This window comes from Giraffa tippelskirchi, chromosome 3 (assembly GCF_054371585.1).
Source record: "Giraffa tippelskirchi isolate mGirTip1 chromosome 3, T2T-mGirTip1v1.2.pri, whole genome shotgun sequence".
Classification (NCBI taxonomy): domain Eukaryota; kingdom Metazoa; phylum Chordata; class Mammalia; order Artiodactyla; family Giraffidae; genus Giraffa; species Giraffa tippelskirchi.
In genome coordinates, this window is record NC_137277.1 from 53,264,556 (window position 1) to 53,279,949 (window position 15,394).

At 46.5% G+C, this 15,394-nt stretch overlaps 1 protein-coding gene and 1 non-coding gene across 51 annotated transcripts in view; both read left to right on the forward strand.

Annotated features, from left to right (window-relative positions):
- The window catches only part of TEX14 (testis expressed 14, intercellular bridge forming factor), a 218,223-nt gene that overhangs the window by 148,458 nt on the left and 54,371 nt on the right, over nt 1-15,394 (forward strand). For 41 of the 50 annotated variants that reach the window (XR_014080732.1, XR_014080733.1, XR_014080735.1 and 38 more), the window contains 8 exons: nt 1,546-1,660; nt 5,209-5,374; nt 6,152-6,285; nt 8,010-8,091; nt 8,652-8,782; nt 9,883-9,996; nt 10,942-11,065; nt 12,373-12,551. Coding sequence is in view for 45 of the 50 variants with exons in the window: in XM_081585121.1 (XP_081441247.1) it covers nt 1,546-1,660; nt 5,209-5,374; nt 6,152-6,285; nt 8,010-8,091; nt 8,652-8,782; nt 9,883-9,996; nt 10,942-11,065; nt 12,373-12,551 (1,045 nt within the window). In the remaining 5 variants the exon portion in view is untranslated. The remainder of the gene's footprint in view (nt 1-1,545; nt 1,661-5,208; nt 5,375-6,151; nt 6,286-8,009; nt 8,092-8,651; nt 8,783-9,882; nt 9,997-10,941; nt 11,066-12,372; nt 12,552-15,394) is intronic. The other 9 variants (XM_081585153.1, XM_081585158.1, XM_081585162.1 and 6 more) reach the window with 1 other exon arrangement.
- Nucleotides 167-380, forward strand: LOC145544078 (small nucleolar RNA U3). The gene has a single exon (XR_014081297.1). It is a non-coding gene; the product is annotated as a small nucleolar RNA U3 (small nucleolar RNA).

The window sequence follows — 15,394 nt, forward strand, 5'->3', positions numbered from 1 at the left end:
GTAAGAGTGTTCAAAAAGCTTTGTCAGTCTTTGGTAATGCAAGGATTCTTTAGAAAGCACATGCCAGGGTATATTTTGAGAGAATAATGCGGTTTTAAAAAAAACTCACCATCACTATAATATGAGTGCATTTTGTACACCTCTTGAAAATTAGCAGTGTGTTGTTAAGACTATACTTTCAGGGATCATTTCTATAGTTCGTTACTAGAGAAGTTTCTCTGAACGTGTAGAGCACCCGAAACCACGAGGAGGAGATACAGCGTTCTCTCCTGAGCGTGAAGCTGGCTCTTGGTGCTGTTCCTACAGCTGCCACTGGCCATTGATGATCGTTCTTCTTTTCCTTTTGGAGGTGAAGAGGGAGAGAACGTAGTCTGAGTGGTTTTGGTTTTTCTCTAAGGAGTGTTATACGAGTAGTTTCAGTGTGTTTACTTGATTAACTGTTAATTAAGGTGGGTGTTTGTCAATGGGCTGTGTGTTTCAGAGTTATTTCGTGTTTGTAGTATTTTGTAGTTTTCTTGTGAAAAATTTTTTCTGTTTTTCAGTTGTGTTTATGTGGTGGTTCAGATGTCAGAGTATGCTTTATGTGCAGTATCACGGGGTGCAAAAACTTTGCCCGGATCATAAGTGATTTAATTCTTTTTTGCAACCACACAGACTGTGCAGCACACTCGTCCTCCCTGTCAATGAAAACTGATGTCTATTGAGTTAGTAATGCCGTTCAGCTGTTTTATTTTTGTTGTTTCTTTCTTCTCGCGCCTTTAATCTTTTCCAGTGTAAATTTTTTGCATCAGGTGGCCCAAGTATTGGAGTTCTTCTAACGAGCACCCAGTACTGATGATCTTCTTTAGGATTGACTGGTTGGATCTTCTTGCAGCCAGAGTTTCTCCCGCACCACACAGTTTAAAAAAGTAATTAGCCCCCAACTAAAAATAAATAATAAATAAATAAAAAGCAGTTCATCGGCGTCTAGCTTTTTTATAGCCCAACTCTCACATCCATACATGACTACTGGAAAGACCATAGCTTTGATTAGATGGACGTTTTGGCAAAGTAATGTCTCTGCTTTTTAATAAGCTGTCTAGGTTGGTCATAACTTTTCTTCCAAAGAGCAAGCGTCCTAATTTTATGGCTGTAGTCACCATCTGCACTGATTTGGAGGATAGGGGGAAGTTTTAGTACATTGGGTCGCAAACAGTCGGACATGACTGAGCGACTCTTAAACATTTTTCAGTTACCTTTATGTTACTGTCTTTTGATCTCGTGTCTTTTTAATTTGCTGAGTTTGTTATGTGTGTTGTTTGAAGACTGAGAACAGTTTTCATCCCTTTTCTTTTGTTCATGTTGTGGAGTGTGGCTTTCAGCAGGCATTTTCTGGAAATAACATTTTGAGTGTGTAAACACTGGTTTCTTTATAGTTGATTCTGTGCCCTTTTGTGTTACTATCAGTAATGAGGGCTTTCATTTTTCCTTTAATTAAAAAATACTGTATAAAGGAATTTTAATTTTTCTCTTGTATTTGCATTGATCCTGATATTTGCTTTGTAGGAATTTATGTTGATGCAGTTAACTCCCTGGACCAGACAGCCCTTTTCATTGCAGCATTATTAGGCCTTACAAAATTAGTTGATGTCCTGGTGGATTATGGAGCAGATCCAAATCAGTAAGTATAATAATATCACTATCTAGAAAATACACACTAAAGATGGATTGGAGTGTTTGGAAACTAATTTAACAAGATATTAAAAGAACCTTTATTAATTTATGTTGATGAACTACATTTGTACACTTATATTGAAACATGCTTTATTTTATTTTATTTGTCGCACAGCTTGCAGGATCTTAGTCCCCTCACCAGACCCCCAGTGGAAAATTGGAGTCCTAACCACTAGAATGCTGTGGCTCAGATGGTAAAGCATCTGCCTGCAATGCGGGAAACCCGGGTTAATTCGGGAAACCAGGGTTCCATCCCTGGGTTGGGAAGATCCCCTGGAGAAGGAAATGGCAACCCACTCCAGTACTCTTGCCTGGAAAATCTCGGACACAGAGGAGCCTCATAGGGTACAGTCCATGGGGTTGCAAAGAGTTGAACACTACTGATTGATTTCTCTAAAAGCCTCTTAAAAACCCACTAGACCACCAGGGAATTACCAGAAACGTGATTTTTTTAACTGGTAATAAAGTTTTCTGAGCAGTTTTACTAGACCCTATGAAATAAGTGAACCTTACTACTCATTAATTATTTTAGTCATTAACAAGTACTGCTTGTATAGTTCCATCCACATTATTGTTTGTATGATTTATTTAAAAGCACTTTAATGTACCCCACAGCTAAGTTCTTAATCAGTGATAAGCATTGCTTTGTCAGGATGACATCTGTAGTTGTGGTTTAGAAAAATTTGAGTAATGGTCCAAATTTTAATATGAAAGAGCAGCAACACACTGTAATGAGTCAGCTAAAAGTGAACATTTCTTCTCTCCATGTAGGACTTTTTGCTTTGCCCAGGGCCTTCCCAGGTAACAGGCAAAAGCAGGTATTTTTACAGTTTCCATTGACCAGAACCAGAAACAAATTTTGAGCATTTACATAATTCCAGCTAATTTTCACAGGAATGCCAGAATATGTACAATCATAAGTCGTGAAATAGCTTTCGTATCTAACATAAGGAGGCTCTACTTAATGTATTTTTTTTAAGTACTGATTTTGGAAGTTTGTTGTTGTTGTTATAAGATTGTTTACTTAGAGGGAAAAAAATTGGAAGCTTGGAGAAGTATAAGGGAAAAACTAATCATATGAGAATTCTGTAACCAGAGATGACAGAAGGAACGTTTTGCTTTGTTTCCTTCCAGAGGTTTTCTGGACTCACATACACTCTGTCTCTACTGTATCAAAACTCAGAAATAGGCCTGCCTGCAGTTCTGCAGCAAAAATAAGTAAATAAAAAAATAAAATCATAATAATAAAAAAGCAAAAGAAAAATAATCTTTAATACTCCTGACCCCCCAGAAAGTTTAAATGGCTGGTCCATAATGGTGCATTGTGTTAATGACAAGTCTGAGATCAGGAGCCCAGCACCTGAAGAATTCAGAAATTCCCTTTTTAGAAATCCCCATCATAACAGGAGGAGATGGGAAAGGACAATATCAGGAGGAGGAAGGTAGACCCCTTAGCTTTTAATTTTGTGATAGGAACACTTTCATGTACTTTAAAAATATCTTCCATCAAGGTGAAAGGAAATTTCTGGGGGGAGAATGTATTCCTAAGGGCTCCATGGAAATGCTGTGATGGCCTGGGCTTATTGAGGTCACAGAGTCAGACGTCTGCAGGACTAAGTGGGTTCAGTGGGTACAGACTCTGTCTAAGTAGCATCTGATGCAACTGGGCAGAAAAGGAAGCCACGGAGGCCAGATTTTCCAAGAGACTAAAAATCCCAACTTTTATTGTGAAATCCCCAAAGTGTTAAATATTGTCCATTACTTTAAATTCTTATTTTAAAATACTAGATGGACCAAATAAAACATGCCTCTGGGTTGCCAAATCAGTCTGTGGGCCTCTAGTTTTCAGCCTCTAGGATAAATTAATAAAGCAATACATTTTGATACCACTTGAACCTGGATTCTCTTGTATGGTTAGTTGGGCATAAGAAATATTATTCCTTTCTTCCTTAGCATTCATGAGAAATAAAAAATAATATCTTCTCTCTTCCTATCCAGCTCTCTTATACTGTTTATGGGAAGAATGATTAGAAGGCTGTAAAACATTATATACAAATTTATTTTTGAAGCAAGGAGAATATTACAGTTCCCATAGTGCAGTGTGCTGAACTGCTCATCAGACCTAGGGATAGGAGAGAACTCACAATGAGATAGTCCCCTGCCTCATTGGCATCACCTGGGGAACTTGTAAAAAGTACACATTCCTGAGCTCCATGCTTGCAGATTCTGAATCAGTCTGCTGTGTAGTCTGATATCTGTATTTTTGACAAATATCCCAATGACTTATTAAATAAATTATGGTATGCCTGTATACTGGAATCCTATGCAGCTATCAAAAAGGAATTGAGGTGGCTTGTATGTTTTCATATTGAAATTTCTCCTAGATATATTGTTAAAAGAAAAAATTTAAATGCATAACAGTGAATATAGCATTCTCTGTTTTGTTTTTTGGCCACGTTATGTGGTTTGTGGAATCTTAATTACCTGGCTGGAGATTGAACCCAGGCTCTTAGCAATGGTGAAAGTGCCAAGTCCTAACCACTGGACCACCAGAGAACTCCCAGTATAGGATATTCTTATTCCTAGTTGTACGTGCATAGAAAATTTCTGGAAGGATACAAAAACTGGTAACAGTAGTTGCCTCTAGGCAAGAGAATCGTGGGTCTGGAATTGAGAGACTTTCTTCTTCTTTTCCTCTTCCTTTTTTTATTATTATTTAAAAAATTTCTTCTCCTTTCTTTTCCCCTTCCTTCTCCCATTTTTGTTTCTTTTTAAATTAAAGAGAGCAAGCTCTGGAACTTCCCTGGTGGTTCAGACTCCATGCAGGGAGCTCAGGTTTGATCTCCTGGTTGGGAAACTTAAAATCTTGCATGCTGCTTGGCATGGCCAAAGAAAACAAAGCAAGCTATGTAGGTGATCCTGATGTGCAACCATGTTAGGAAACCACAGCTGCATATCATATCTTCACATCTCATGGAGGATGTCCCTTCATGTCTCAGATAGTTTATGGGCTTTGGTTAAATTTTTCTGAGTTGTACGTGCTTGACCACATTGCTGATGCCAAGTTTTGTGGGCCTCTACCATAGCACTTGGGAAATAGAGATGTTCTCACATGAGATGATCTCTGGTTAGGCTGTGCTTCACCAGCCTGACCATGTGGCACTATAGACATGAAGGTTTGAGGGCAGCCAGCATCAGGGGACAGTGGAGACAGAACACTGGGTTTTGAACCAGATCCATGCCTAGGTGTGAATCTTGGCTTTGCCCTTTTTGTTTCCTCATCTGTAAATTGAGAAATAATACTCCTTGAACGGGGGCAGTAAGGTTGGGAGAGGGGGACGTGTGTAAAGATGGGAGTGTTAACGGTGTTATTGGTGTGTCACAAATGGTTCTCCTGTTAGCAAAGGTTGCCTTTGCAGTAAGGGAGCCCTGTGTTATCCATGGAAGGGGAGGAGTGTTTCCATGGACACTCATTGTACCCCTCCCCTCCTCCAGCCGCTGCTTTGATGGGAGCACGCCTGTCCATGCAGCAGCATTTTCAGGCAACCAGTGGATCCTCAGCAAACTGCTGGATGCAGGAGGTGATCTTCGACTCCATGACGAGAAGGGTCAAAACCCGCAGACCTGGGCTCTGGCAGCAGGGAAGGAGCGCAGCACCATGGTAAGGGTGGGCCTGCTCTGCAGACATGCCTGTGACAGAGTGCAGGGCCAGAGGCTGGTCCGGGGACAGCACAGGGCTTGCAGTGGCCTTGCCATCGGCACTGGACACACACTCCTGGAATGAATCAAGCTAACCAACTGTAAAACCTTGGTCAGTTTTTCTGGTCATCCATTCAGTGAGGAGAGAGGACAATTGTAATTTTGTCTGACCCTTGACTAGCACTTAGCCTGCATCAGATGTTCTGAATTAAACTAGTTAAATATTAACTCATTTAATCTTTACAACTGTCAGGTAGGTCCTATTAAGGTCTCCATTTTACAGATGGGGAAACTGAAGTGCATTGACGTTAAGTAACTTGTCTGTAGCCACATGCTGGCAGGCATGATGTGTTTTAATGAGGGCTAAATAATCTAACAAATGGAAAGAATAAAGGACTTGCACAGTGCTAGGCACATGGAGGGAAGGGGGAGATGGGCAGAGTCCCCTCCCTCTGGTTCTCCTGCTCATTAGCTACTGGCCCTTGGAAACAACTTAAAATACTCCTCCTGCCTCAGTTTCCTCATCTGTTGAATGAAGGATTTGGAGGAAATTATCGTCAAATAAGCTCCCTGAAAATGGAATCATCTCATTCCATATCTTTAGGAAATCCCTTGGCCCCTTCCCTTGCCAGAGATTTCCCTGTGAGGGGCTCCTGTCTCCTCAGACCATTCCAGTCCCATTGAAAGCCAGGCTGGCCGTTAGCCATGTGGGGTTGACCGTCCCTGCCATGTGTTGCAGATGGTGGAGTTCATGCAGCGCTGTGCCGTGCACATGCAGGCCGTCATCCAGGGCTTCTCTGACCTCCTGAAGAAGATTGACTCCCCTCAGCGGCTCATTAGTGGCCTGCCCCGGTTTGGGGGCCTCATGCAGGGGTGAGTGCTGCCTCAAGCAGAGTTGGATGTTCTGCATCACCCAGCCTTCTCTGTGGGGGCCACAGCCTGGGCCACCTTGGTTCCCCCACATTAGTTCCTTCCAGTACCTGCCCACCCAAAGGGGTGAGCTTTGAGGGAGAGGATGTGGCCTCTGAAAACCATCAGTGTGCCATCCACTCCCGCTCCCCACTTCCAGGAATGTCGGGGGAAACGAGTTCTGGGCTCTAGTGGGAAGCACCATATGGTTAGCAGGGAAGGAAGGAACTTTTCAGGTCTGGGCTGCCCAGTGGAGAACCCTTTCTCAGCAGAACAACTGGCTAGCTTTTTTTTTTGGTCATCTCAGAACCATGGAAAGCATGTTCCTTTATCACTAAGGTTGCAGAAGACCGCAAATGCTTAATTTAAGGTTCCTCAGGCTGTTTTAAGCTGGCCTAAGACTTGCTGCCACCTAGGTGGGCAACCTCCCCAGCCCCCATCACAGCTGCAGGAGGTGGACTCCATCCAGGCTTCTCTTCATGCTAGGGAGAGTTATTTTAAGTTTTCTGGGCTTTATTGACTTAGGATTTATATGTGGAAAATTGTGTCCATTGTGATTTTCTCTGATGGCATCTTTTTCTGTTATCGGGGTGGCTAGACTTGTCACACTCTTCACAGGCTCCCGCATCTCATTCTGTGCACATCAAGTCCTGGTTTTCTTCTCATGACCTGAATGCTTCTCATGAGAGATAAGTTTGTGATTCCCTTAAGGACCAGTTACTCGTAACTGCTCTCCCAGCTGCTACTCTTGCCCATCTTGGTTCTTTACTCAGCGTGGAGAATGACTTCTTAAAAATGAAAACTGAATTGTGCCACTCACTACTAAAAACCCTTTTAGGGTCTTCTCGGGGCTATCAAGTTAAGTGCCTGAATCCCTCATCTGGACTTGGAGCCTCTACTTGGTTCAGGTCTTCCACTGCCTCTCCTGCCAGAGTTAGGATCTTGGCAGACCAAATTTCTTCTAACACAGCCAAAGCCTAGTCCCTGCTGCTGTTTTGTGACCTTAGGCCAGCAGGTTTCCCCTTTCCGGCTCCATTTTTTCCCATCTGTAAAATGAGAAAGTTGAACAAGATACTCTTTATGATTCTTTCCAGCTTTGACCATCTGTATTTGTTATCTGTCGCACTAAGCCCAAACTTAGTGGCTTCAAACAACAGTAAATATCTCACACAGTTTCTGAAGGTCAGGAATCAGGGAGTGGCTTAGCTGGGTGGTTCTGGCTCAGGGCATCTCACGATGATGTGGGCAAGATGCAGCGTGGACTGCAGCATTCTGGGACTGGAGGGTCCAGTTCCAAGATGGCCACTCGCATGGCTGGCAGATTGGTGCTGGGTGTTGGTCACCCCTGTGAGGCTGCTGGAGCATCCTCACAACATGGCAGCTGGCCTTGTGCAGAGCAAGTGCTGCAAGAGAGATCAGGGCAGAAATCCTGGGGATCTAGCTTTGGAACTCACACCACTCGGTCATTTCCACAGTATCCTGTTGGGTTAACAGGTCAGCCCTCTCTGACCTGTGTGTGGCTACACAAGGGCATGGACACCAGGAAATGGGTATCACAGGGGTCCTATCAGATGGCTGGCTGTTAAGTAGTAACAATGAAACCAGCTACACATTCTGACAGCTTGGGTCAGCATTGTTCCTCTGGGTATGGTTCCGCCTTACTTTCCCCTCCTATTTTCAATATTTAGAAACCCTAACGGCTCTCCTAACCGACCGCTTAAGGCTGGAGTCATTTCTGCCCAAAATATCTACAGCTTTGGCTTTGGAAAGGTAAGAGGTTGCCGCCAGCAGCCACTGTTTGCGGGACTCACTGGGGAATTCCCTGGCGCTGGCCTCGGGCCCCAGGACTTCGTCCAACACGGCCTCCCACGTCCTCCCCAAGATATTTTCTTCTTTACTGCTTTTGCAGGACAAGTACCTCTCAGTGTTTCTGTCCTTACTGAAAAATGATGAAAGCCCCAGAGAGTTCTTTTGAGTGACTCTGGGCTAGATTTGGGGAGTTTTAGGAACTGAGCCTTTAATTCACAGCGAAGGCCCCAGACATGTTCTGTGGGGGCCTCAAGGGACCCCTGAGGCCTGGTGCTTCCTGTAGGCATCTAACCTCTTTTCTGTGAGCCTCCGTTTCCTCACCAGAAAGAGGGAAAGAGTATTACAACCTTGCAGGGTTTTTTTGAAGATTAAAGATAATAAAAGAATTATATCCAGTGCATTGGGTATCCAGCAAATTGGTAAATAGCAGCTACCTTTATTTTTAGCTGGCTGACAAGATTCTGGAGGTAGTTAAGTTTTTCCCTTTTCTCCCACTATTTGAAACTGTGCTTTGCTTTTAGTTTTATCTCACAGGAGGCGCACAGCTGGCCTATCTAGGATCTCTTCCAGTAATTGGAGAAAAGGAAGTGATTCAAGCTGACGACGAGCCCACCTTTTCTTTCTTCAGTGGCCCCTACATGGTCATGACCAAGTAAGTGGAAGCTGGCCCGTGGAAGTCGGATTTAGTCCCACAGGAGGAATGGACTTTGTGTGACTTCCCTGTGTGGGGAGGGTTTCTGCCTGAACACAGGGACATGCTGAAATGCAAATGTCTCAATCAGGATTTCTCAATCTGGACACCATTGACATTTTTGTTACCCTGTGTTGTTGGGGGTGGTTCTGTGCACCGTAGGATATTTGGGAGTGTCCCTGGTTTCTCCTCACTAGATTCCAGTAGCAGCTCTGCCCGCACCCCCAACCCCTTGCATTTATGATCGTGACAACCAGAATGTCTACAGTCAAGGCCAGATGGCCCCTTGTTGAGAACAACTGCTCTGAAAGATTACTCATAACAGTGTTTCAACCTCTCTGATCTTTAGAGAATTAAAGACAGCATAGCAGTGACTGGCCTCTGATACAGGTCAAAGGGCACTGAAGCCCCGCAGGCATCAGCTAATGGCTCTCACCAGCTGATGCAGCAGAGATGGCAGTAATAGGATCTGACTCTGACGAAAGTCCCTGGGATGGTCTCAGTCTCCAGCGACCAGCGTCCTACAGGATCACCTGAGCTATCCTGCCCACGGTCTCTTGTCCTCCTTGAACCTGGCTGCCTCTTCCCTGCTTAGCAGTCACTCCCATCTGAGGAGGCCTCTGCAGACCTGCACAGCTGTGTCTCGGGCAGACGTGCTTGTTTTCCTGCCTGAGCCACGGATCTGTCACGTCCTCTCTTCTTCCGTCCACCTCATGTCCCTCCCCAGACCAGCCTCCCAAATGGCCTCTCATTCTCCAGACACCCCTGCCCTACCACTCCCCACGTGGCTGGTGCCCTTGTCTTTATAACATGCAAACCTGATCAAGTCACTCCCTCCCTTAAATCCCTCAGTGATTTCCTGCCACCTGTACTAAGTCCCAAAAGTGCTTTAGGCCCTGGGGGTAGGAGCAGGGAGGACACAACAGTGCGGGGGGCGGGGTGGGGGGAGCTGTACAGAATCTGTGTAAACACTATGCCTCTGATCACTTGTCTGCAGAAGTGGCTGTTCACTCCCTCCTGCTCACACCCCCTCCTGCTCACACTCTCTCCTGCCCTGGCAGCCTGGTGTGGAACGGAAGCAGGGTCACAGTGAAGGAGCTGCACCTCCCCACCCACCCACACTGCAGCAGGCTGCGGCTGGCTGACTTGTTAATTGCTGAGCAAGAGCACAGCAGGTAAGAAAGGAAACCCAAGAGTGTTTCAGACCCAAGTTCAGGGCTATGCAGGGCTGTACCTGAGAATGGAGACCAGCCTCCTTAGCCTCAGCATTTCCTCCTAGTGGGTTGATTTGATTTCCCAGGGCTGCCAAGAAGGAAAAAAAAGCATTCTTGAATAGCCTGAGTGGTGGGGATGGTGGTAGTGAGGGGCTCAATTCTGTCCGCTAATAGACTGCCTGCATGTCTCTGAGGTCCAGCCTCAGGCCTAGCTGGCTCGTCTGCAGCCCTCAAGGCCCACCATCAGGACAGTGTGCGCTGTCTCTCCTTGGAAGACATGCCCATGGGTTTCAATACCTTAGGTTTCCTATGGCTCAGGGGTTAGTCCTTCAGGTCCTTCAGGTCTTGCTGGGGCAGGAACTTCATCCTTAGTTGCATACCAGCGCTGCTGAGGCCTTGGAATAGTCCCTGGGTCATCAAGTTCACTCAACCCCTATAAAGCCAAAGCCTTCCTTTGGGGGAAGTCAGCCTAAAGGGACTCAAGGAGGCTGGACAGGCTCATAGACATAGCGTGGATTCTGATGTGAGGCTGGGTGGGATGTGTGACCTTGGGCTTCACCTCTCCCTGGCCTTTGCTTCCCGATCTCTATGAGTGTAACTGTAATGGCACCTTTCCTGTAGCTGGTTGTTAGGATCAAGGTGATGTATGTCAAGTCCCTTGCTTAGTAGCTCTTGATGACATTGTCATTGATGACCCTAAGCCTTCAGGTTCTGATCAGTGAAAAGCCAAGAATTCCATCAACAGAGAACTCGACCCCTATCCCATCTCACTTTCTTAGCAAAACATTGTGTGTAAATAGAATTTGTTTGGAATGTGTTTAGGGAGCCCAGAAGAAAGGAAAGCACCCGTCGTTTCATCCTATCCTCTTTCCCTCTGCTTCACCTGGAGCTTCTTTGTCTCTGCAGCAAGTTGCGGCACCCCCACCTGCTGCAGCTGATGGCTGTGTGCCTGTCCCCGGACCTGGAGAAGACCCGCCTCGTGTATGAGCGCGTCACAGTGGGCACGCTCTTCAGTGTCCTCCACGAACAGGTAAGGGACTGTGTCCCTGCATTTTCCCCTTGCGGCCTTTCCCCGCCCCTCCAACTCTCCTTTCCTTTCCTCTCTCTTCTTCTCCCCCAGCAGCAGAGTTCCCATCTGTGCATGCATAGAAGAGAAATCTCTTAATTCTTTACTCCAAGGGGGGCTATATAATGCACTGTTTAAAGCTAATCAGTATATTGGAACTAGTGTGATTTTATTATTGTTAGTCTGGCTTTTTTAATCACACCTCTGAGTGCTCAGTAGACCCAGAAAACACACAGCCACACTTTTAGCTAACAATAACCAAACAGTCTCTGGCCTTATTTCCTGGCATTTTCACTTGTGCCCTATAGCAGGGGCCCTCAGCCTCCCAGATCTAATGCCTGATGATCTGAGATGGCACTGATGTGATAATAATAGAAATAAAGTGCACAATAAATGTAATGTGCTTGAATCATCTGGAAACTTTACCTCCCCCACCCCCATCTGTGGAAAAATTGTGTTCCACAAAACTGGTCCCTGGTGCCAAAAAGGCTGGGGACCGCTGCCCTATGGGACCTTTATATGCAAGGCCTTATCTGTCCCTTCTTACTTTTCAGATTTCCTGGTGGAGGGTATGGGGCACACAGACTCCTTCGGAGCTTGCTTTGGCATGAAATGTGACTTCCAAAAGGTCCTGAAAGATTGGTTTTTCTTTCTCCATGGCTTTGATTTGAAGACCCTGGGCTGGAGTGAGAAGAAAGCCTGCAGGAAGGGCCCTTCTCTGAAATGGCTCACCCCTCCTCCTGCCTGGGCGCTTCCTCTCCGTGTTATAGTTCCCTTTCCTCTCCTTGGGGGAGGGCTTTGACTTAAAATATCACTTCTGGGGAGAGAAGAGAGTTGTGACTGGGTATGTTAGTATGAGGGAATTTCTGTCCTCCTGGAGGGAACTTTCTAGGTCCTCTGACTGCAGAAGGGGCTGGATTGTCCTTTATGTGTCAGGTTCTCCTGCAGCACAGGCTTGGCATTGCCAGTGGTGGTGGGGCCCACACTGGAGGTGGGGCCCACACTGGAGGTGCGGACCAGGTTTGAGGACTATTTTCCTCATTTTTTTCCATAATATCAAGCAGCTTGGCTAAGGGAGAGGAAGCCAGGTTTGGAGTCAGGGGGCCTGAGTCAGTGGGACCTCAGGCCGGTCACTTAACCTCATTGAATTTTAGGTTTCCCACCATGACACCAGGTGGCTGTCATGACACCAGGTGGCTGTCATGAAGGTCAGTACAAAAGACATTGGAAACTGCGAAGCATTCTACAGCATCCTTTGTTCTTGCTTGCAGCGGGCCCAGTTCCCCGTGTTGCACATGGAGGTGATTGTGCACCTGCTGCTCCAGATCTCCGACGCCCTGAGATACCTGCATTCCCGGGGCTTTATCCACCGCTCCCTCAGCTCCTATGCCATCCACATTGTCTCCACGGGGGAAGCGAGGCTAACCAACCTGGAGTACATGATGGAAAGGTGGGTGCACCTCGATCATGACTTCCAAACAGGGTCTCCCCGGGGTGGGTGCTTTGCTGTAGAGAGAGAATCTGATCTGGGCAGGATTGCTCATTGGTGGGCTGAACTGCTTTATCAATGGAGGAAGAGGTTTCCCAGTGTCTTCCCTTGTCAGCCAAGGTTAGAGGGACTTTGGGGAAGTTAACTTCTGTTTATTATAATAAACATTTAACAAGTGTGAGCACATGTTGGCCAGACTGTAAGTTTTCAAAATTTTCTGTGGCTTCACACAGTCCAAGTATTTCTTACTCACCTTGCCATGAAGTGTGTGTGTGTTGGGAAGGGGTGGCATTCACCATACTTTACGTTCCTCCCTTCCGTGGCTCCACTGTCCCCCAGGCATCAGCCTCCCACTGTGTCCTCCGCATTGCTGGTCAGCGAGAAAGAGCAAGCCTGGAGGGGCGTGTGTTAGGGTTTAGGGACTACTGAAAGTGGGTGTATCCTTACTTCCCACTTTACAGTGCCCAGCGCCCAGTCACCTCTTCCCTGCAGGCAGGCTGGGAAAGGCACCACAGCTGTGCATCCTGGAAGGCAGCGGGTGCTGGTGAGCCTTACTGACCTGAGTGGGTGGGGCTCAGCGCAGGGAAGGAAGTAGTGATGAAAACAGCATCCTGACTCGAGGTTTGGGGGATGGGCTTCATTTCCCATTTGGCAGAAGTCAACAAGAGTCCTCCCGAGAGTGGAAAGCTGGCCCCCATCTCCTGCCCCTCAGTTCTGGGGGGCAGAGGATCTACCCTGTGCTTCCTTGCTGTCCTCCACAGCTCTGAGCCCTGGGCCCAGGGCTGCTCCGGTGCAGCTCTGAGGCCTGAGCCATGGCCAGACCCCTGGCTTAGACCTGCTTACCTCTGCTTAGCCTGGTCCTCACTCACCACCATCACTGAGGTTTTATTTCTGGATCTCTGGCAGGTCTTGTGTGCATACCTGCTAAGTCACTTCAGTCATGTCCAGCTTTTTGCGACCCTGTGGACTGTAGCCTGCCAGGCTCCTCTGTCTATGGGATTTTCCAGGCAAGAATGCTGGAGTGGGTTGCCATGCCCTCCGCCGAGGGCTCTTCCCGACCCAGGGATCAAACCCTCATCCCTTATGTCTCCTGCATCGGCAGGCAAGTTCTTTACCACTAGTGCCACCTGGAAAGCCCCTGGCAGGTCTTACATACTCATAATTTACTTCTTAGAAAAGCTCTTTGAGGGCAGGGATTTCTGTTTTATCTGCTGCCATATCTCAGATACCTAGAGCAGGCCTCCACACAGCGGGAGCTCAGCATGTTCTTTATTTTTTTAATTAAAATTTTTTTAAAAAATTTATTTTTAAAACAATGTATTTATTTATTTGGCTGCACCGGGTCTCAGTTGCACAGGATCTTTAGTCATGACATTCAGGATCTTTAGTTGCGGCATGTGGGATCTAGTTCTCTGAGCAGGGATCGAACTCAGGCCCCCTGCATTAGGAACGTGGAGTCTTAGCCAGTGGACCACCAGGGAAGTTCCTTTTTATTTTTAAAATTCATTTTATTTATTTATAGATGATTTTGTTTATTTATTTATGGCCATTCCATGCTGTGTATGGAATCATAGTTCCTTGACCAGGGATTGAAGCCACACCCCTGCATTGGCAGTGTGGAGTCTTAACCACTGGACCACCAGGGAAGTTCTTTAACATGTTTTTTAAATGAATGAAGTGGAAAGACTGTCACCTCCCAGGGCCTCGTGTACCCTTTGTCTCTCTGTCTGGAGAGGAGAGCATGGGTCAAATTGGGCTTCCCCTGTGGGCCTTGGCAAAGAGTTTGAATTTAATCGTTAAAACACTGGGATACTGTGAAGGATTTTTTTGAGCAGAATGATATTCTGGCTGATTTACAGGTTAAGATGATCCTCCTCGCTCTTCCATGGCAACAGGGCCGTGATGGGACGAGAGAGCAGCAGGAGAGCAGTTAGCTGGAGCCGTTTTCCACTGAAAACCGGTGGAGGCCAGATAGCTCTCGCCAGTTGAGCTGTTCAGTCTCAGATCTGGTCCATTCTCAATCCCAGTGTCTGCCTGTGCCTACAAGATTAAGTCCCTGCACTTTGTAGAGTGGGAAGCCTTCCGTGGCGTCACGCTCATCACTTGTCACTCTGTCTGGCCGTCTGAGGGCACTTGCAGGCCATGCCACTTCTCAGGGCTGCTCCTCACACCTGGAGTAACTGGCACTCCCGTTTATCCTCTTAAACTTATTTCTGACACTGTCTTCCACCACACCCCCCATGAAGCCTATACTGAAGCCCTTTCCCGGAATCACCGAGCATACTCCACTGCCCAGCAGTCAGGTGTCGGCGTGCCGAATGGTGAGCTCCAAGAGGGTAGGAACCATACTACGGCTTGTTCATCTTTACCACCCAGCTCAGCGCCTGCCACGTAGTAAGTGCTCAGGAAGCATTTGAAGTGAATCCTTGAAATGATTCAGAACAAGGTTCACCACTTTGGCTATGTGTTCAAGAGCTAAAGGGTTTGGACATTTTTACTGTTGATAATAGACTTTTCAAGGTTGACAGAACCCAAGCTGTTTGCCAGTGATGCAGCGCCACCTGTTGTTCGCATGGAGGTGTAACAGTTTCTTTGATGCGCTCTCCAATAGAAATGTGAACCCTAGAGTGAAATGGGACTTTGGAGACGGCCAGCCTCAGCCCTACCCTACTCCAGTACTCTTGCCTGGAAAATCCCATGGACAGAGGAGCCTGGTAGGCTGCAGTCCATGAGGCGCTAAGAATCGGACACGACTGAGCGACTTCACTTTCACTTTTCACTTTCATGCATTGGAGAAGGAAATG